The 23,694-nt window shown below is 40.5% G+C and overlaps 1 protein-coding gene across 1 annotated transcript in view; it reads right to left on the bottom strand.

Moving 5' to 3' along the window:
• Window positions 1-621: 621 nt before the first annotated feature.
• INO80 (INO80 complex ATPase subunit) overlaps window positions 622-23,694 on the bottom strand; it is a 396,744-nt gene continuing 373,671 nt past the window's right edge. The window contains 2 exon segments of the mRNA XM_053711738.1: window positions 622-2,049; window positions 2,536-2,748. Coding sequence (XP_053567713.1) covers window positions 1,835-2,049; window positions 2,536-2,748 — 428 coding nt within the window. The 3' untranslated portion in view covers window positions 622-1,834.

Raw genomic sequence — 23,694 nt, 5'->3', positions numbered from 1 at the left:
GCACAAACTTACTTCACCACCTCCATAGGAGGCAAAGTTTGTAAAACTGAATTGTGGGTGTGGTGGGAGGTGTATTTATAGGCATTTTGAGGTTTGGGAAACTTTGCCCCATCCTGGTAGGAATGTATATCCCATACGTCACTAGCTCATGGACTCTTGCCAATTACATGAAAGAAATGTGTATCCCACTGAGCCTAGAGAACATGCCTTTTGCAGAAAGGTCATTAACGGCAGCCAACATGCTGGTACCAAAATTGCCAAAGGCAGCTTCCACATGACAGAGTGTAGCCAGCACTGGCAATATCACTAAACTTTATTGATCTCCCTTTTTCTTTGTAAGAAAACAAAAGTGCTACTTACTTCAAAATAAGCACATTATTATATACCCCATCAGTGAAGATGCACATGTGAGCAAAAGAGTTTATACTTACCCTGTAGAGGCAGGAATACAACTTAACTTGTGTGGGAAATGAGATCACAAGATAAGAGTAGTCAAAGGCTTGGCCCCTGCTACTGATCTTCTTGATCTTGTGACACAAGGGAGACTAAAGCCCTGGCCCTGATTATCAAGTAGGGATAAATAGTTACACACACCCAAAAAGAAAACAGGAAGAAACAAAGTTATCTAAAATTATCTTCAATTTATTTCAGATTTTTCCCTCCAGTTAGTAAAAGAAAGATGTGTCTCTTTTTTATACATATATACAATTTCAGATATAAAAATAGACAACACGTTGTAAAGATCAACTGAAAAAGGCATTGCATTGTTTAGAATCCCACTAAATTATTTATATACACACTTGTGAAATGCATGTGTGGGATGAGGGAAATTTGTTTTCACTAGCAAAGGGGTTTGCAAATCATTGTAGAGTAATGCACTGAATATCCCTCTGACAGTAAAAAAATATCTTGGCCTCAAAAGCTGATTAGCAAATTGGCTTTTAAATATATATAAAAAATGAGATATTTCCTGTAGGTGGGAAGCAGAGGAAATATCATATGCAGGTAAATGGGGAGGTAGGAGGCCTCACTGTATATGTGCATCCAGTCAATTTCATCTTTTCCTAGATTTCTTTCATACCAAAGACCATGTGGCAAGTTCACAGAAAGATAGTTTACCATATATAAATTAATATTTTATGCAGTTGAGAAGATGTTTGAAGATGACTGGGATGAGCCTGCATCTGTGAGCCCCTTAGGGGCAGCTTCCAAATGTCACTAGAACTGTTGAAGACAAACAGGTGAAATGTAGATGGACTTGAAGGCTCTTCATCATGGTTTGAGGTTATGCTGCTCAGTAAGGACACAATACGTCAGGTTTTGGGTGAGAATCACAACTGCTCACAGTAGGGTCCAATGGAAAATGCATTTCAGTACATCTGCTGGATTGAATATTTTGCCGTTTAAGAATCTCCATTCTGGAAACCCATATAACATTGTAATCAACAATGAAGAATAAATAATGGTAATAAGATTAAATGTGGCATTTTTGTCCACGGAAATTATTGCATCAAATACCATATTCTGAAAAGTCCAACTGGAGAGTTTAAGTATGCTGCTCATGGACCATTATGTGGAATACAATTCTGAAACCCACTGTACTCGGTGGTAAGAAAAAATAGAAAAAGTCACATCTTTCTGTTTTAATAAATAGCATATCTGGTACAAAGAAAGCCTTAATGTTTGTTTTTTGTTCACCTACTTCTTCCAGGGAATAATGACAGTTGTGCTTCTGATTTGAAAAGTCCACCTGTAAATCTTTGGCAGTTCCAGTGAACAGGCCCAAATGAAGAGCTCAGCTATGAACGTGCAGAGTTCAAAATTACACTATATGTTAAAGTCCACCTGGGGTGCTAGTGGTTTTACTGTGCCTTCGAGGAGGATTCTCTGGGGTTAAACTAATGGAAGTGACTGCTTTGGGGGTTCCAGGGATGCTGTTGCTTTTGCTCTTTGGGGAGTTAATTGGTGAGGAGGTGTTTATTGGGCCAAAGTCTGAAATTCCAGATGGTCGCAACAGAGACGTCTGAAGAGGACTGCTAGCTGGGAGACCTAAAAACATAATCACAATGGAGTTAAAAACAGAATTTGCTGAAAGAACTCCCATTCATATAAATAAAATCAGTTCAGTTAGATGTTTAACAAAAAAAATTACTATATTGAAACCATTAAATACCAGATGTATGCACATCATAAAGAACATAAAGAGAACGTCCCATTCGACACTCATATCAAGAGCATATCATTATAAAATAGGTAAAAGTTTGCAAAGCTCTGTTGTATTTGGTTACACATATGGGTACTTTACAGCAATTAACTCCATCTATATCTGAGATTACAATGTTTATATCATAAATAGAAATCTATATACAAGATAAAAAGTTTTAAGTGTGAACAGATGAACACTCACTTCTTAAAATGTGAATGCATGCTTAGATAGCATACCATGGAATTTGTATCAACACAACATACAAAACTGTGCACTGTCAGTTATACACAGGAAGCATAGCAACAGAACAACAAAACAAGTACCAATACCTTTTGATACACTGTATCCATATGCTGCATAAGCTGCTGCAGAAGCTGCTGCAGCTCCAGCCATTGCTCCTGCTATTGCAGCTGCACTGCCAGCTTTGGACTTGCGACTACGAGATGTGCCTCCTTTAGTGCCACTGGCACCAGCTTTTGGACGTCCTCGGTTACGGCTGGAGTTTGCCCATCCACTGCTTTGTGTGTCTTGACTAGAAATCCCTGTTTAATGGATAAAGAATGTATAATTTTATTAAGAAACAAAGAACCCTTAGTCACCATGTTGATTTCTTACCATGTTACATTATACACATTTGTATTAAAGGGACATGAAACCTAAAAAATGTCTCATGATTCAGATAGAGAATAAAATTTTAAACAACTTTCCAATTTACATCTATTATTTATTTTGCTTCCTTCTTTTGTTATCCTTTGCTCAGGAGCAGCAGAGAACCTAGGTTCTAGCTGTTGATTGGTGGCTGCATATATATATCGATTGTGATTGGCTCGCCCATGTGTTCAGTGCATTGCTGCTCATTCAACAAATGATACCAAGAGAATGAAACAGATTAGATAATAGAAGTTAATTAGAAAGTTGTATAAAATTGTATTCTCTTTCTGAACCATGATAGAAAAATTTTGGGTTTCATTTCCCTTTAAGATGAACTGATCTAAACATTAAAACAGACAAATGAGGTTCTGCTTGGTTAATCTAAATAACAGACTAAGACATTATAGTGTACAGTTTGCAGTAAGTGAAATAAGCACAGTGAAATAAGCACAGTGTAATGTGGTCAATCTATTCTAGGTAATGCAGTGCGAGGCTTAAAGGGACAGTTAACTCCAACCAATTTCAAACGTCTCTTGTCTGTTAGAGATAGAGTCATGGACACTGAATCTATCTGGAAACCTAAAAAGGTCGTCCTTGTCTGAGAAATCGAGAAACTTTTTGGTAAATTGATTCTCCAACCATGTTTTAGAAGAAACAACACTAGTTGAATCGTGTGAGATTCTGCAGAACGTAAAGACTGAGCTAGTACAAAGATATCGTCCAAATAAGGAAACACCGCAAAACCCTGTTCTCTGATTACAGAGAGTAGGGCACCTAGAACCTTTGAAAAGATTCTTGGAGCTGTTGCTAGGCCAAATGGAAGAGCAACAAATTGGTAATGCTTGTCTAGAAAAGAGAATCTCAGGAACTGATAATGTTCTGGATGAATCGGAATATGAAGGTATGCATCCTGCAAGTCTATTGTGGACATATAATGTCCTCGCTGAACAAAAGGCAGAATAGTCCTTATAGTCACCATCTTGAAAGTTGGTACTCTTACATAACGATTAAAAATTTTCAGATCCAGAACTGGTCTGAATGAATTTTCCTTCTTTGGGACAATGAATAGATTTTAATAAAACCACAGACCTTGTTCCTGAAAAGGAACCGGCATGATTACCCCTGAAAACTCCAGGTCTGAAACACACTTCAGGAAAGCCTGAGCTTTTACTGGATTTGCTGGGATGCGTGAGAGAAAAAATCTTCTCACAGGAGGTCTTACTCTGAATCCTATTCAATACCCTTGAGAGACAATGCTCTGAATCCATTGATTTTGGACAGAATTTATCCAAATATCTTTGAAAAACCTTAATCTGCCCCCTACCAGCTGAGTTGGAATGAGGGCCGCACCTTCATGCGGACTTAGGGGCTGACTTTGGTTTCTTAAATGGCTTGGATTTATTCCAATTTGAGGAAGGCTTCTAATTGGAAACAGATTCCTTGGGGGAAGGATTAGATTTTTGTTCCTTATTTTGACGAAAGGAACAAAAACGGTTAGAAGCCTTAGATTTACCCTTAGGTTTTTTATCCTGAGGCAGAAAAACTCCTTTTCCCCCAGTAACAGTTGAAATAATAGAATCCAACTGAGAACCAAATAAATTATTACCTTGGAAAGAAAGAGATAGTAATCTAGACTTAGATGTCATATCAGCATTCCAAGATTTAAGCCACAAAGCTCTGCTAGCTAAAATAGCTAAAGACATGGATCTAACATCAATTTTGATAATATCAAAAATGGCATCACAAATAAAATGATTAGCATGTTGCAGTAAGCGAATAAAGCTAGATATATGTCAGAATCCAATTCTTGTTGCGCTAAATTCTCCAACCAAAAAGTTGATGCAGCCGCAACATCAGCCAAAGAAATTGCAGGTCTGAGAAGATGACCTGAATATAAATAGGCTTTCCTTAGATAAGATTCAAGCTTCCTATCTAAGGGATTCTTAAAGGAATTACTATCTTGCATAGGAATAGTGGTACGTTTAGCAAGAGTAGAAATAGCCCCATTAACTTTGGGGACTTTTTCCCAAAACTCTATAGAAATTGCTGGTAAAGGATACAATTTTTTAAACCTTGAAGAAGGAATAAAAGAAGTACCTGGCTTATTCCATTCCTTAGAAATCATATCAGAAATAGCATCAGGAATAGGAAAAACCTCTGGAGTAACCACAGGAGGTTTAAAAACAGCATTTAAACGTTTACTAGACTTAACGTCAAAGAGGACTGGTTTCCTCAATATCCAAAGTAATTAACACTTCTTTTAATAAAGAACGAATATACTCCATTTTAAATAAATAAGTAGATTTATCAGTGTCAATATCTGAGGAAGGATCTTCTGTATCAGATAGATCCTCATCAGAGGAGGATAAATCATTATGTTGTCGGTCATTTGAAATTTCATCAACTGAATGAGAAGTTTTAAAAGACCTTTTACGTTTATTAGAAGGCGGAAATGCAGACAAAGCCTTCTGAATAGAATCAGTAACAAATTCTTTAAAATTCATAGGTATATCATGTACATTAGAAGTTGACGGAACTGCAACTGGCAATGTACTATTACTGATGGATACATTATCTGCATGTAAAAGTTTTATCATGACAACTATTACAAATGACATTTGGAGATATAATTTCCACAATCTTACAACAAATGCACTTAGCTTTAGTAGAACCGATGTCAGGCAGCAAAGTTCCAACAGATACTTCTGAGGCAGGATCAGATTGAGACATCTTGTAAAATGTAAAAGAAAAAACAAAATATAAAGCAAAATTATCAATTTCCTTATATGACAGTTTCAGGAATGAGAAAAAATGCAAATAGCATAGCCCTCTGACATAGAAAAAGGCAAGAGGCAAACAGCAATGGGGTATTAAATTAATGAAAAATTTGGCGGCAAACGCCGCACAACGTAACTGAAAATTTTTTGGCGCCAACAATATCCGGAAATGACACACTTGCGTCACTAACGACGCAACCGTGTGTAAGGCTTTGGCGTCAACTACGACACCAGAAATGACTAACTTGCGTCAACGGACATACTTTTCGCGCCAAAAATGACGCAATAAAGTCTAGCATTTGGCACACCCGCGGGCCTAGTACTGACCGCAAGTTGCAAGAAAAAAAGTAGTCAATTTGAAAAAAAGACTAAACCCCAGGTAAGAAAAATATTTCTTAATATGTTTATTTCCCTAAATATGAAACTGACAGTCTGCACAAGGAAATACATGAACCTGACTCATGGCAAATATAAGTACAATACACATATTTAGAACTTTATATAAATGCATAAAGTGCCAAACCATAGCAGGGGTGTCTTAAGTAATAAAAAACATACTTACCGAAAGACACCCATCCACATATAGCAGATAGCCAAACCAGTACTGAAACAGTTATCAGTAGAGGTAATGGTATATGAGAGTATATCGTCGATCTGAAAAGGGAGGTAGGAAATTAATCTCTACGACCGATAACAGAGAACCTATGAAATAGATCCCCGTTAGGAAAACCATTGCATTCAATAGGTGATACTCCCTTCACATCCCTCTGACATTCGCTGTACTCAGAGGAATCGGGCTTCAAAATGCTGAGAAGCGCATGTCAACGTAGAAATCTTAGCACAAACTTTACTTCACCACCTCCATAGGAGGCAAAGTTTGTAAAACTGAATTGTGGGTGTGGTTAGGGGTGTATTTATAGGCATTTTGAGGTTTGGGAAACTTTGCCCCTCCTGGTAGGATTGTATATCCCATACGTCACTAGCTCATGGACTCTTGCCAATTACATGAAAGAAATCTTGTCTTAGAGAAAGAAGTCATGAAGGGGAAGATGACATCTGCACTAGATCTGCATTCAATGTTTTGCGGGGTCAGACTGGAGCAATTAGGATTACCGAAGCTGACTCCAGTTTGATTCAAGCAATTACTCTTGGAAGTAGAACAAATGGAGGAAAAAGGTACGCTAGATGAAAGTTCCATGATCATACCAAGGCATCTATCATCTGAGCCTTTGGATCTCTTGACCTTGCACAATTCTTTGGAAGTTTGTGATTTAAAAGAGAAGCCATCAGATCTATGTCTGTAAGGCTCCATTTGATCACTAATTGAGTCCTGATTGATGCGACTGACGGCTGAGGAAATCTGTTTCCCAACTGTTCACTCCTGAAATGTGAATTGCTGACAGAGAGCATTGATTCTTTTCTGCTCAATCTGGGACACTTCCTGCGTGGTCAGTGGACTGCAGGCTCCCCCTTGATGATTTATGTAGGCCACCATTGTGACATTGTCTGACTGGAAATGGATAAACCCTTCTCCTTTTAGGAGGGGCCAGGACTGAAGAGCTGTAAAGAACTGCTCAGCGTTCCAGAATGTTGATTGGTAACCTCGCCTCCAGAGGAGACCAAACTCCTTGCGCTCTCCAAGAATACCAAACTGCACCCCAGTATGAAAGACTGGTGTCTGTGGTCACAATAGCCCACGATGGACAAAGAAAAGACGCACCAAGGGTCAAAGAAGGAATTTGTATTCACCAAGAGAAAGATTGACAAACCCAGAACAATCTGCTGGTCCAATTGAAGATAATTCTTTGACCATTGATTGAGCACAGATAATTGAAGGGGTCGCAAGTGGGGAAGAGAAAAGTGTACTGCTTCTGAAGACGCAACCATAAGACCCACTACCTCCATACATTAAACTACTGATTGAAATGAAGCACATTGCAGGAACAGACACGCCTTCTGAGGTTTCAACCTGTGTGATTCCATCAGGAATAATCACATTTGGACCGAATCTATAATGACTCCTAGAATTGATACCTTTGTAGCTGGAGATAAAGAGCTCATTGGAAAATTGATTCTCCAATTGTCATCTTGGAGAATAGATAGTGGTTTTGAGTATGGGTGACAGCAAGAGGCAGACCAAGATAAGGGGAAATTGAGATCCCCTGAGCTCTGATCACTGCCATCAATGCTCCTAACAACTTTGTGAAAATGCAAGGAGCTGTAGCAAAATAGAAGGGTGAAAAATTGGTAGTGTAATTGATGGTGATCTTTGTGGATAGGGATGCGCAGGTATGCATCCTTGGGGACTACAGTAGACATGAGTTGACCCTGTTGGATTAAACGGACAGTTTAACAACACTGTTATATTAATATACTTTTTACCTCTGTGGTTATCTTGTATCTATCTAAGCCTCTTCTGCCCCCTTATTTTAGTTCTTTTGATAGACTTACATTTTAGCCAGTCAGTGCCCTCTCACAGTTATCTTTATGGCACACAAGATAGATAAGAGGCGCCCTTCAAGGGATTAGAAATTAGCATATGAGCCTACCTAGGTTTAGCTTTCAACTAAGAATACTAAAAAAACTAAGCAAATTTGATGATAAAATGGAATTGGAAAGTTGTTCAAAATTGCATGCTCTATCCGAAAGTTTAATTTTGACTAGACTGTCCCTTTAAGGGTAAAATTGTGTGAATTGTTTCCATCTTGAAATTGGGTACCCTGACAAACTCGTTTAGGGGTTTTCAAATCTAAAATGGGTCTGAAAGTCCTGTTGTCCTTTGGGACAATGAACAGATTAGAGTAAAACCCCTAACCCTGTTGTGACTCAGGTACTGGGATAATTACTCCCATATCATCTAAATCCTGAAAACACTTCATGAAGGCAGCTACCTTTCCAGGATTTTTGCAATTGTCCTCGGGGAGATCTGGAGTGAACGTCTATCCTTTAACTCTGGGATATGATGCTTTGAACCCAGGGTTACTTGACAGGCTGAAACCAGGACTTCTGAAAAAGACTCAGTCTGCCCCTACCAGAACAGATTCTGGTCTGAGGGCCACACCTTCATGCAGATTTGATGTTGAACATTTTGGTCTTTGCCTAAAAAGAACCAGGCTAACAGGACAGCTTGGAGTACTCAGGCTTTTGAGAAGAGGAGGATTCTGGTCTCTTGAGGAACAAAAGTTATTACTTGGTCTGTTCTTTCCCTTAGATTTCTTGTCCTGAGGGAGAAAAACATTGTTACCTCCAGTAATAGCCTTAATGATTGAGTGCAGATCAGAACCAAATAGAACCCATGTCTGCTGACCATGACTTTAACCATAAGGCCCTTCTTGCAAGGACTGCCATAGACATATTTTTTACATCAATCTTGATGTAATTTTGAGGGCCTTAATGCAGTTCTGGAGGACCTCAGCAGAAAAATGTTCAGCAGCCATGTTAGATAAGGAATTACAACATGGGGCCCCTGCCACAGCCACACAGTTGATAGATACTGCTGGTTTAAGCAGAAGAAAGTCTGAAGGAAGAGCTTTTTTTTTTTTTAAAGAAATTGCAGTCCATTGGGTGTCTGAAAGAGGTGCTATACTCCATGAGCTACTAGTGCATCTGGAAATAGCTCCATCAACCTTAGGTATGGTTTACCACAATTCCACATTCTGTTCTGGGCCATTCCCCTATTTTCTTAAAGCCTGTGTGCTGTGTCTGTGCTGTGGTAAGTGACTTACCTGAAATAGCAACCCTCCACGGGCTTACCAGGCACCAAACTGCAGCAGTATCTAGTAGAGAGCACATCCAGTGCTTGTACAAGAACAGCAGAGGATTTGAGGGAATACCATTATCCCACAGCGGGAGGCTAAGGGTCATGTCCCTGCAATGCCGGAGGGAGGGTAGTTATGGCTGAAATCTTATAGAGAAATACGGTGTACTATGTCCCTGTATCACTCAGAGTCCTTGAAATTTCTTCTTTCTTCTTCCTGAAAGATATGTCCCAGGTATATAGGATCTCACATGGATCTGAGCACCCATATATAAATCCATAAGCAAGTAGCTGGAACACCTCTTTTCTTAACATACTCCTGAGGGGAGGGATCAAAGCTCTTGTGGGTTCTTGGCCTCCTTCTGGTGGCAGGAATTATATCCCATATGTTATGGAGCCCTATGGAATATTCACTTCCATTATCTAAATATGCACAATATTTTATATGCACACTTTCTGAGACACCAGCACATACTGAGCATGTTCAAGATTCACAGAATATACGTATTAGCATTTTGTGATTGGCTGATAACGGTCACATGATGCAGTGGGAGGGAAATTAGAACTAACTAATTTTTCAGAAAGAAATCTACTACTCATATGAAATTCAAACAAAGTGATTGTGCATTGTCTCTTTATTATGCATCTACTGTGTTTAGTAGTCCTTTAAGTGTGAACAGAAGACATTTCACTAGACTCACTGCTAAAAATGTAAATATATAATGCAGAAAAAATATTCACTCAGTAATATTTGATTCACAAAATAAATGCATTAATAAAACAACAAACAGTATACATTTTTCAGTATAAAACCATATTAGAAGTGTAGGGTAAATGACCACAGTTAAAGTACCTGAGTGTTACTTTAACTGTGTATTTAACCCCTGCAAATCATATTTTTCCACTAAAAAAAGTTCCCTACACCTGGCTATCCTATGCACAGGTAAGACATTTTGTTGACACACATCCTCACAAACAACAACTTTTCCATCCACTGACCACATTTGAAAAGCTGTGCATGATGCAACCCCCCCAACCATTCAGTATCTATCATTTACAAGTTATTATTGTTGCAAGAGACAAATCAGCTCCCCTCAAATTATGGACTAGGGAATTGGGGACTGAATTTATGCTAAAGGAATGGAAAACGTGACAACTAAAATGGCTTCAATTTCTGCCAAACTTCAAGAAATTAATTTTAAATTCATGACAAGGTGGTATATCACCGCTAGCAAAATGAAGAAAATTTACAGTAACACCAATGACACCAATGACAAGTGCTAGAGGGATGTGGAGAGGAAGAAACCCTTCTCATACATGGTGGGGATGTAAAAGATTAAAATTGTTTTGGATTGAAGCCACGAATATGAGTAAGGTAGTGGAAGTTATCATGTGAAACAATGTGAAACTAACTGTATTTTATGTAGAACAGTATTAAATTATTAATCCCCAGATATTGGCAATCTTCCACAATTCCAACAATGGCAGATTTGTATGAACAGATTGCCTCCCATTTACAATTAGAGATATACCATCATTTTAAAAAATGGTACAGTAGAACTACATTAATTTATGCTACATGCATGAAATGAAAGAGGAATAATGTCACTTAGTAATCATAGGTGTACATCTCTAAACTTAAAGTGAATGTAAAATTTAATGAATGAGTGGCTGGTTTTTAAAATACTATTAAAAACAGGGGCAGTTTCATTTATTAAACTTTACAATGCAGCAGTTTTGTTAAATACCTTTTTCTTTAGCAGAATGAGTGACCTCTGTACTTACCTCAGCAATGACAAAACCGGCTTCCACCAATCATGGAGTGCACCCCAGAGCGCCCATCTCGTGAGGTCATGCCGTGATTAGAGGAAGCAGGTTTAGTCATTGCTGTGCTAAGTACAGTATGGGAAGAGGCCGGGGGATCGCAGGTCCGGGTTTGCTAAAGAAAAGGTAAGTATTTAAGAAAAACGCTGCAATAGCCCCTGTTTTTAATAGTATTTTTATAAACCGGTCACTCACTCAAACTTTACATTCACTTTAAAGTGATGGTAAACTTTCCCCTTTTAAAAATCAGATCTGAAATAAATGTAAGTGATAGTTTAGATGGAGTTTCATTCATCAGTTGTAACGAAGATGCGCTATAACTTACTTTTATAGATATAAAATTAAAATTCCCTGCGCTCCGATGCCCACTTCAAAAGTAAATTTTTCAGTGAGCTAAAGGTTTGAATTGTTGTCCAATCAGTGCTCTCACCATATGGCCCTTTTGTTGTAGCTAGAGAGCAGACAATTTGGCAACAATTCAAACCTTTAGCTCACAGAAAAATTGACTTGAAGTGGGCGGCAGAGCACATGGAATTTGAAGTTCATATCCATATTAAAAAGTAAGTTATACCGCATCTTTGTTACAACTGAAGAATGAAACTTCATCTAAAATATCACTAACATTATGGAAATGATTTTAAAAAAAGGAGACTTTACCATCACTTTAAGTTCGCTGTGTAGTTCCTCAATTTATTTTATCTCTTCTTTCTTTCCCTCTCTTGGATTATGCAACTTTCAATATTGTTACTCTATTAACTCATTTCCGCATGTATTAGTTGTTATTTTTGTAAGGAGGCACTTATGTTGCAAGATACATTATCTAGTGCAGGAGACAGTGTATTTAAATGGACATGCACTGGCATGAATCTCCTAAGCAATGGGTAAGGACACTGGAATTCTATACTCTCTCTTCCTCAAAGGACTGCATTTTCAAGGATTTATTGATTGTAATTATTTTAATCATTTCATTGTTGTGTGCACATGTTATACCATTTTTTTAATAAAGAAAATATTATAAAAAAAGGCCTCTGATCTTTGCTCATCAGCATCGGATAGTGAGGTGTGACTTCTCCTACAGTACAGTAGACCCTTTTTACAGACCAATCGGGGGGTGCTCATGGGAGGCCAAGGAATCAGAAATAATGAACCCCATGCTTTTCGGAGATTACACAGGCATAGCCCCACGATAGGCGGTAAAAGATAAAGCCCTCGCTACACCACACAGCTCAAAAAAGATCATGGACTCTTCAAAAATACCTCCTGCTGATGTTACAACAAGACGACAGATCAAATCAAGGAGAAGTTCCAAATCTTCTATAACAATTTCTAAAACAGAGACTAAAACCATGTATTTGTTGCAGTCAGGTATAAAGAGCAGGGAGCAAATCTCTAAGTATTTAACAGGATAAGCTAAGATAGAATTAAACTCTGTTATTCAACAATGTAATGATATTCTTAGCTTTACACAGCCTATGTATGCAAAATATAATAGGTAGAGCAGATCTCGTTTTGGTTTATGATTTCTCCTTTTTCTGTATTTTGTCTATGGGTGAAATATCTAAATTATACTACCTATAGGTTTTAACTGTTAAGGCTTGCCTAAGTTGGAGGGTAGTGTTCTTCCTATTGAAACGTTTTCTAATATGTTTGTTTACATCCTTTATGGTTCATGCACGCATAGTTGCTCAAAACAGAGTACACATCTAAATGCAACCATAACCACAGAAACGTATATCTAAGCTATGGTAACACTATCCTAAACAGACCTATTCAGAGATAACATCAATTAGATGCCAATACATATAATTATGGGTGGCTAATCCTAACATATAGCTCGCCTCCTCTGGCACTGTCTGCGGCCGGGTCAGCGATGGAGGAGACCGATATCACAAAATAAAACACCTGAGGAATGGGTGATCTTGCCTACCATACACAACAATCCTAATTTGCTAAAACCCTGATAAAGTACACCAAAAAAGAATATAGTAGGGCAATATTGTATTAGTGCACTATAATTTCATGTCCTCTAAACAAATACCAAACACTCAAAAATTAGTCACTAACAAAGAGTATGGAACTAGCTATTCATACCAACCAACCACACACAATCTAAGAGGAACAACCATCAATAAATTATAATGAGCAGCAATGTGAATCTCAATCGAGCATAATATGTAAGATGTTGAAGTACACAGTTTAATCCTATTCAGTTCTGGCTATTTGCATCTTTTCCTCAATATTGTTTAACCTGATGTATAAAAGTTATTATCTTTTTTAAAGATGCAAATTTTTTTATTTTTGTTTTGGTTCAATGTTTGTTATGTGCACTGTAACCCCCAGCTTTAATTCATTACATTACTGCAGGTCCAAGAGTGACCAATCAAGTTCAAGGGGACAAAAAATATAAATTATGCTTACCTGATAATTTCATTTCCATTGTGGGGAGGAGAGTCCATGGTTTCATTCATTACTTGTGGGAATTAAGAACCTGGCCACCAGGAGGAGGCAAAGACACCCCAGCCAAAGGCTTAAATACCTCCCCCACTTCCCTCATCCCCCAGTCATTCTGCTGAGGGAACAAGGAACAGTAGGAGAAATATCAGGGTATAAATGGTGCCAGAAGATTATTATTAATTTTCGGTCCACCCACCGAAGCAACGGGCGGGAGCCGTGGACTCTCCTCCCCACAATGGAAATTAAATTATCAGGTAAGCATAATTTATATTTTCCATCTAAAGGGGAGGAGAGTCCACGGCTTCATTCAATACTTGTGGGAACAAACACCCAAGCTCTAGAGGACACTGAATGAAGAAAAAAAAAAACAGGAGGGCAAGAAGGTGGACCCTAATCTGAGGGCACCACAGCCTGTAAAACTTTTCTCCCAAAAACTGCTTCCACCGAAGCAAAAATGTCAAATTTGTAAAACTTTTTAAAGGTATGTAAGGAGGACCAGGTAGCTGCCTTACAAATCTACTCCATAGAAGCCTCATTCTTGAAGGCCCAAGAAGAAGCCACAGCTCCAGTTGAATGAGCCGTGATCCTCTGAGGCAGCTTATGTCCCGCTGTCTCGTAGGCCAAGCAAATGATGCTCCTCAACCAAAAGGACAAAGAAGTTGAATAAGCCTTCTGCCCCTTGTGCTTCCCTGAATACAGCACAAAAAGAGATGTAGACTGTCTGAAATCCTTCGTAGCCTAAAGATAAAACTTCAAAGCACGAAGCACATCCAAATTGTGAATTAACCTCTCCTTAGGGTTAGGACACAAAGAAGGAACAACTAATTCCTGATTGATGTTACGGGTAGACACAAACTTGGGAGGAAATCCCAAACCAGTGTGCATAACAGCCTTATCAGCATAAAAAAAACAGAAAAGGAGGCTCATATTGCAAGGCCACCAACTCAGATACTCTGCGTGCCGATGCAATAGCCAACAAAAACAGAAACTTCCAAGAAAGTAATTTAATGTCAAGAGAGTGCATAGGTTCAAACGGGACCCTCAGCAACACCTTCAGAACCAAGTTCAAACTCCAGGGAGAAGCAGACTGTCTGAAAACAGGCCTGATTCTAGACAGAGCCTGGACAAAGGACTGGATATCAGGAAGCTCAGTGAGTCTCTTGTGCAACAGAACAGATACAGCCGAAATCTGTCCCTTCAAGAAACTGGCGGCAAGCCCCTTCTCCAGTCCATTCTGGAGAAAGGACAGAATCCTGGCTGCCTTAACCTTGTGCCAAGGATATCCATGCTTCTCACACCAGGACAAGTAAGTTCTCCACACCTTATGATAGATGCGACGAGTGACCGGCTTCTTGGCCTGAGTGTCAATCACTCTCTCAGAAAACCCTCTCTTGGCCAAAACTAAGCGTTCAATCTCCATGCAGTCAGCCTCAGAGAATCTAGATTTTGATGTTGAAAAGGACCATGTACCAACTGATCCCTGCAACAGGGTAACCTCTATGGAGGAGACAATGACATCCCCACCAGATCCGCAAACCACGTCCTCCGCGGCCACAACGGAGCAATCAGAATAGCCGAAGCTTGCTCCTGCTTGATGCGGGCCACTACTCAAGGTAGAAGTGGAAACAGTGGAAAAACGTAAACTAGGTTGAACCCCCAAGGAACCGCTAAGGCATCTGTCAGCTCTGCCTGGGGATCCATGGATCGTGATCCCATATCTAGGTAGCTTGCAATTGATTTTGGACGCCATGAGATCTATCTCCGGCATCCCCCATCGAAGGCAAACCTCCGCAAACACCTCGGGATGGAAAGACCATTCCCCGGATGGAAGGATTGCCTGCTTAGAAAATCCGCTTCCCAGTTGTCCAAACCCGGAATGTGGATTGTTGAGAGCGAGCAGCTGTGGGACTCTGCCCATTCCAATATCCGAGAAACCTCCCTCATTGCTAGGGAGCTTCTCGTCCCCCCCGATGGTTGATGTAAGCCACTGAGGTAATGTTGTTTGTATGGAACCTGATGAAGTTGAATGACCCCAGGAGAGGCCACACCTTCAGAGCATTGTAGATCACTCAAAGTTCCAGAATATTGATCGGAAAAAGAGACTCTTCTGGAGACCACCTTCCCTGTGCCATCCTGACACCCCAAACAGCACCCCACCCTGCTAGACTCGCGTACAAAGTCACAATCTCCCAGGACGGTCTCAGAAAGGATGTCCCATGGGACAGTTGTTGCGGACGGATCCACCAAGAAAGGGAATCCCTCGTCCGAACATTCAGAGAAATCTGTTGAGATAGGTCTGAATGATCGCCGTTCCACTGTCTCAACACGCACAGCTGAAGAGGTCTGAGATGGAACCTGGCGAATGGAATTACATTGATGCTGGACACTATGAGCCCGATCACCTCCATACTCTGAGCCACCGAGGGACTGGAGGAGGACTGAAGGGCAAGACAGGTGGACGCAATCTTCCTGCATCACTGATCTGTGAGAAATATCTTCATTGATATAGAATATTTTGTCGTTCTCAGGAACTCCACCTTCTTGCTGGGAATCAGGGAGCTCTTTCCTGAGTTTATCTTCCAACAGTGAGATTGGAGTAACGAAAGAAGGGACCTGGAGTGATCCCCTGCGAAACTAAACGACGGCACCTGGACTAGGATGTCGTCCAGATAGGGTGCCACAGCAATGCCTCTGGATCTGGCCACTGCAAGTAGCGCCCCCAGAACCTTCGTATAGACTGTCGAGGCTGTTGCCAGACCAAAGGGAAGGGCCACAAACTGGAAATGTTGGTCCAGAAAGGCAAATCTCAGGAACCTAAAGTGATCCCTGTGGATCAGCACATGAAGGTAGGCATCCTTCAAGTCTATTGTCATCATGAACTGACCCTCTTTAACTAGGGGCAGAATCGATCTGATCACTTCCATTTTGAACGATGGAACAGCCAGAAACTTGTTTAAACATTTTAGGTCTAGAATCGGGCAGAACGTGGCCTCCTTCTTTGGGACCACGAAAAGGTTTGAATAGTACCCTAAACCCCTTTCTTCTGGGGGTACTGGTAGAATAACTCCAAGAGAAGAGAGATCCCTCACACAGTCACAGTCTTGGTCAAATGACCAGCATTGGTCATTCGACCAAAGGGAAAGGAGAGAAAGGAAGTAACACAAGGTGCAGAGGTGCCTGAGGTTTATATAAAAAAGAAACTGAATACAGGGCGGGTCGTGGACTCACAGTGTCAAGAAATAAATAAATTTATCAGGTAAGCATAAATTTTGTTTTCTTTCTAATGGCACGGTGAGTCCTCGGATCATCATCAATTACTGTTGGGAACCAATACCCAAGTCAGAGGACACAGATGATAAGGGAGGGACAAGACAGGAACCTAAACAGAAGGCACCACTGCTTGAAGAACCTTTCTCCCAAAAGAAGCCTCAGCTGAGGCAAAAGTATCGAATTTATAGAATTTGGAAAAAGTGTGCAAAGATGACCAAGTTGCAGCCTTGCAAATCTGTTCCACAGAAGCTTAATTTTTGAAGGCCCAGGTAGAAGAAATAGCTCTTGTGGAATGAGCTGTGATTTTCTCAGGAGGTTGCTGTCAAGCAGTCTCATATGCCAAGCGAATAATGCTCTTCAGCCAAAAGGAAAGTGAAGTAGCCGTAGCTTTCTGACCCTTGTGTTTCCCAGAAAAGCAAACAAACAATGCAGAAGACTGACAAAAGTCCTTAGTTGCCTGCAAATAAAATTTTAGCGCTTGCAGAACATTCAGATTATGCAACAAGCGTTCTTTGTGAGAAGGAGGATTAGGACACAAACAAGGTACAACGATTTCCTGATTAATATACTTTGGGCAGGAAACCAAACTTAGTATGCAGAACCACCTTATCAGAGTGAAATATAAGATAAGGGAAATCACACTGTAAAGCGGAGAGTTCAGAAACTCTCCGAGCAGAGGAAATAGCAACAAGAACAAAAAAACTTTCCAAGATAACATCTTAATATCTAAAGAATGCATAGGCTCAAACGGAGCCTTTTGAAGAACTTTAAGAACAAGGTTAAGACTCCAGGGAGGAGTAATGGGTTTAAACACAGGCCGAATTTTAACCAAGGCATGACAAAACAATTGCACGTCTGGCACATCCGCCAAGCGTTTATGTAACAAAATAGACAATGCCGAAATCTAACCCTTTAAAGAAAAGGACGAAATCCTAGGAATCCTTACTCTACTCCAAGAGTATCCTTTGGATTCACACCAATACAAGTATTTACGCCAGATCTCTTGGTAAATCCTGCGAGTCACAGGCTTACGAGCCTGAATCAAGGTCTCAATGACCGACTCTGAAAATCCACGCTTAGATAAAACTAAGCGTTCAATCTCCAAGCAGTCAGCTTCAGAGAAACGAGATTTGTATAAAGGAAGGGACCCTGAAGTAGAAGGCCCTTCCTCAGAAGCAGTCTCCAAGGTGGAAAGGTGACATTTCCACTAGGTCTACATTCCAAATCCTGTGAGGCCACGCCGGGGCTATGAAAATTACAGATGCCCTCTCTTGCTTGATTCAAGCAAAGACTCTTGGAAGGAGAGCGAACGGAGGAAACGGGTATGCTAGACTGAAGTTCCAAGGAACTGCCAGAGCATCAATCAGAAATGCCTGCGGATCTCTTGACCTCAAGTCGTATCTTGGAAGTTTGGCATTCTGACGAGAAGCCATGAGATCCAACTCCGGCTGCACCCACTTGAGGGTCAAGCTGGAAAACACATCCAAATGAAGTTCCCACTCCCCGGATGAAAAGTCTGTATTCTCAGAAAATCCCTTTCCCAAATGTCCACTCCTGGGATGTGGATCGCAAAAAGACAGCAGTTGTGGGTCTCCGCCCACTGAATAATTTGGACCCACCTCTGTCATGGCGAAGGAACTCCGAGTTCCCCCCTGGTGATTGATGTAGGCCACCGAGGTTATGTTGTCCGACCAGAATCTGATAAACCGGGCTAAGGCTAACTGAGGCCAGGCCAGAAGAGCATTGAAGATTGTTCTCAGCTCCAAGATGTTTATGGGCAGGACTGACTACTCCTGGGTCCATAAGCCCTGAGCCTTCAACGAGCCCCATACTGCTCCCCAACCTAGAAGGCAGGCATCTGTGGTCACAATCACGGAAGAGGGTCTACGGAAGCAAGTACCCTGGGAGAGATGATCCTGAGAAAGCCACCACGGAAGAGAGTCTACTGACGCCTGATCTAGATCTACATGTGGAGACAGGTCCGTATAGTCCCCGTTCCATTGTCTAAGCATGCATAAATGCAGAGGTCTGAGATGGAACCAAAATGATGTCCATGGAAGACACCATCAGACCGATTATCCCCATAAATTGAGCCACTGACGGTCATGGAAAGGACTGAAGGGCAAGACTAGAGTCAGAAAAATCTTCATTAACAGGAAGTCTATTATGGTCCCCAAAAATACGACCCTTGTAGCTGGAACCAGAGAACTTTTTCCTGATTCACCTTCCATCCATGGGATCGAAGAAAAGACAACAAGATCTCCGTATGAGATTCTGCTAGTTGAAAAGATGGCGCCTAAACCATAATGTCGTCTAGATAAGGTGCCACTGCAATGCCCCGTGATCGAAGCACAGCTAAAAGAGCCCCCTGAACCTTTGAAAAAATTCTGGGAGCTGTGGCCGCCATGTCCAGATGCAAAAGTCAGAAGCTCTAGGCCCTATACAATCAGCATACTAAATATTCACTCTCCAACCAGAAAATATTTTTTTTCCTGTGGAATTGGATATATGAAGCAAAGCTGAACCGATCGATATTGGTTTTGGGAAGATTTCAACTACGTAACTGTTTTACTGGATGTCTGGACAGATACGGTGGAGGCCTTCTACCATCAGCATATTCCCCCCCAGTCTGCCGGGTGAAGCAGAACCACTATAGTACTAACAACAGGGGGCACAACCACTAGTTAGCATGGATGAAACTTTGCACAACGAAATCCAAGCACTCTTGAACGCTTTAACCCTGAAAATGGACAGTAATTATACACAACTATTGTACGCAAAGAAAGCTCATCCTCACATAATGCCGTCTATAGATTTGCAAATGGCGACTGTGCCAGAACATGACAGGCAACTTAGCAACTCCCAACCTCCTCCCAGCACAGTTGAATCTGCATTGTTTGCCCTAGCTTCACGGGAGCAGCCAGACGTGGATCTACCGGAGGCTAATACTCTGCATCTAAGAAGTGGAGGTTCGGATGATACATCCATCCACAACACATTGAGGAAGCAATCACTCACATGGGTAGATACTGCTGAATACCCGACAAGCCTCGTGAGTCCATCCAGTGACCCGGTGATGACCGGAGACCTAAATTCTATTACGGGGCCCTCGCCAACAAGACGAGAAGAGTTCCTGATTTTTTTACACTTGCCGGCTATCTTCACACAAAGCATCTCAGATTTACGTAAGAGAGCTTCTTCGACAGCCCCCTTTTATCCGATCTCCCATCCTAGGCCCACATTATAATACTGTCAAGATCAGTACCATCCAAAGTGGAATTGGGTGATCTCATTTTAATAAGATCAGTATCAAAGTTTATTACAGATCCATATAAGACAATATTGACTCTCTGACTTAACCTCTTGATATCTGAATGATTTTTCGGAAAACACTCACCCTGCTCAGACGGTGGTTGTATCCCTCAGGACTTTTTATAGGCAGTCACAGTGTTATAGACATTATGCCCTTCTTCAATTTATAAATGTGACCTGTTATGTTTTACCTTACAAATATCTGTTTGTCAAAGGTAACTGTTTAGGTTGATAATTAGTGGGGGTCCCTGCCTATCTATCTATCTATCTATCTATCTATCTATCTATCTATCTATCTATCTATATATATATCACTCTACTTATCTTAGTTCCTGAGTAGGTGTAACTTACTGGAAGATGTACATAAATGTAGCAAGGGAAATAACAATACCTATGAAGCTAGCCGCATAACTAGTCTTCTGGCTTAGAGTTTACATAAAAGAGTTATCATAACTCGTGCAGGTCATATACTTAGTTTATAGTCAGTATTAAGAATATGTCTCTCTGTTCCTATAGATATACATTTCCTCAGATACCAATTCTACTGGGGATATAGAGGTACCTGCTACACTATATCTCATTCTAGGTGGGCAGGACTATCTCAGACGCCAGACGGGAGATTAGTTGATGCAAATTTTAACTCCATTTTCAACTTTAAAAGGGATATACCACAATAATACTCCTGTTGCTCACACATTAATGACAAATCTACAACCTGAAATGCTTGTGCAGTTTTGTTATTACTTTTAACCCAAGCTCTGGAGGACCTAGACTATAACTCTTTATCCACTCCCTGCATATATATCGTAGGTTATTATAGCTGAGAGCTATCTTCCCTTAAGATATTTACACGGTTGCAGATTATTTCTTATATATTAGTTGCCGCATCTCTTGTCCCTTCCCCAGTTTAATCCATTGCCTAGTCTAACAATACATTCACTAATGAAGATTTAAGAGTCGGACGCTAGTTTTAGTAAATTGGTGACAACTACATAGCATATGTATCACTATTCTTTGATGCTTCTCTTGCTGTAGTGGGCAATTCCCTGAAGGGGGACAATAGAATATATACATTAGACTAAACAGTTACCTTACTTTGCCCTCCCCTAGTTACCTCCGATAGGGCAATAATGTAGTTTTGACATGTTATAAGGAGTCAATCTCAGCATATTTCTACTATTAAATTGTTGTAGCAACACTACTAGATGCCCAGCTTTTTATACTTACAATTTTTGGAGGACAAGTAAGTACTGTCTTTGACTCTTGGTTTGGGCTATGTTTCTCCCCTCCCTATCATGTAAATAGAAAGCCATTTCTCCTAGAACTTATTCCATTGTATATACAATTTGACCCTATTTTACTTTATGTACCACTACGCCCTACCAGCTGCCCCCCCACCCTGTACTCTACCCCCACTTTCCCTATCCCCTTACTATATACTCTAGTCCAATAAACTATTTTTAAAGCGGTGCTTACCCGCTGATTGTTATTGGTTATCCCAAAGCCCATATGTGGCTGCCAATTTGGTTACCATATGTCTTTTTAATTCCTTGTGCTTAAAAGGCCCATTAGAGGCCATCCAGCTAACCAACCACTTAAGCTATTGTATTCAGAAAATGGAGGTTTCAGAAGCCTAGTTGTTGTTATACATTGTTATGTCTCTTTTTCATCTATGATTCTTTTTATTTTTTGTTTTATATATGACAATGTTTATTGTACAATGATACACCTATCTTTATCGTTACAAGGCTACCATTTTATGTTACTATTTATTGCAAAACCTCAATAAAAAATTATTTTAAATTTTTTTTTAAAAAAACTCTCCCAGACCCCTTTCCTGAAAGGGAACTGGAACTATTACCCCCCAGGGCGGCAAGGTCCTTGACACAATGTAAGAACACCTCTCTTTTTATCTGATCTACAGATAATCTGGAGAGGAGAAACCTGCCTCTGGGAGGAAAAGATTTGAAGTCTATTTTGTATCCCTGGGAGACAATGTCCACCGCCCAGGGATCCGGTACATTTCTTATCCAAGCCTGGTGAAAAAGAGAGAGTCTGCCCCCTACAAGATCCGCTCCCGGATCAGGGGCCAACCCTTAATGCTGACTTGGAATCAGCTGAAGGCTTTTTAGATTGCTTTCCCTTATTCCAGGACTGGTTGGGCTTCCAGGAAGGCTTGGCTTGATCTTGCTTGGAGGAAGGGGAGGAAGACTTGCCTTTAAAGTTACGAAAGGAATGAAAATTACTCTGACATCCCTTCTGCTTATTCTTTTTATCTTGAGGAAAAAAAGAACCCTTCCATCCAGTAGTATCTGAGATAATTTCAGCCAAACCAGGTCCAAACAAGGCCTTACCCTTGTAAGGAATAGCCATGAGCTTAGATTTAGATGAAACATCCGCAGACCAGGACTTTGAAAACAAGGCCCTGCGGGCTAAGACCACAAAACCAGAAATTTTGGCTCCCAGTTTAATAACCTGTAAGGAAGCATCTGTAATGAAGGAATTGGCTAACTTGAGAGCCTTAAAACCTGTCGTGGATCTCATCAAGAGGGGTATCTGTCTGAAGAGATTAAGACAACGCATCAAACCAGTAAGCTGCAGCGCTGGCAACAGTGGCGATACACACCGCAGGTTGCCATTGTAGACCCTGGTGGACATACATCTTTTTTAGTAAAGCCAAAAATCTTTAAAAGAACAACTGTCCTCTATGGGAATAGTAGTCCTTTTGGCCAAAGTGGAGATCGCTCCTTATACCTTAGGAAACGTCTGCCACGACTCCTTAATAGAATCCATTACAGGAAACATCTTCTTAAAAAATAGGAGATGGAGATGCAACATGGGGAAAGCTGACAAGGCCTCAGATACCGCAAGGGATACCTGGGAAGCAATGTCTTGTAGAGAAAATTCTACAGGATTGCAAGAGGAAGCACAGGGCACTGTAGTATGTGGAGACTGAAAAAGTTGGGACGCTTGAGGAGAAAGCTGCGGCATATCTGCAACAGGAGACACCTGAACAGCATTTGCCTACGATAATGGTGGCTCATGGTCAAATATTTTATCTCTATAACTTAAAATTCTCGCAATGCATGAGGAACAAAAAGGAACTGGGGGTTCCACCTGGGCATCAAAACATAACTGACAAGCAGCAACTTCGCCTGGGATAATGGTTTGAAAAGCCTCTTGATCCATCTTATGTAATAAATGAGGATAAAATGTAAAAATTCTTTATTTGAAAATAAAAAATAAATGTGTACTGTGTCTTTAAATAGAAATGTGCATTAGAGCAACAAACCAAATAGACCCCAGGCTAACTATACACCTCAGTAGCTTTTCTGAGGTGCCTACCTGTCCTGCAGCTCATCTTCAAATACAAAACAGTTACAGAGCCCTAACTGCCGAAAAAAACGGCTTACAACCGTAATCTCCATGACCAAAAGTTAAAG

Source organism: Bombina bombina, chromosome 1 (assembly GCF_027579735.1).
Source record: "Bombina bombina isolate aBomBom1 chromosome 1, aBomBom1.pri, whole genome shotgun sequence".
In the NCBI taxonomy this organism is placed as follows: Eukaryota; Metazoa; Chordata; class Amphibia; order Anura; family Bombinatoridae; genus Bombina; species Bombina bombina.
Note: the sequence above shows the minus strand (reverse complement) of the source record. Positions and strands in the feature narration are given on the sequence as shown.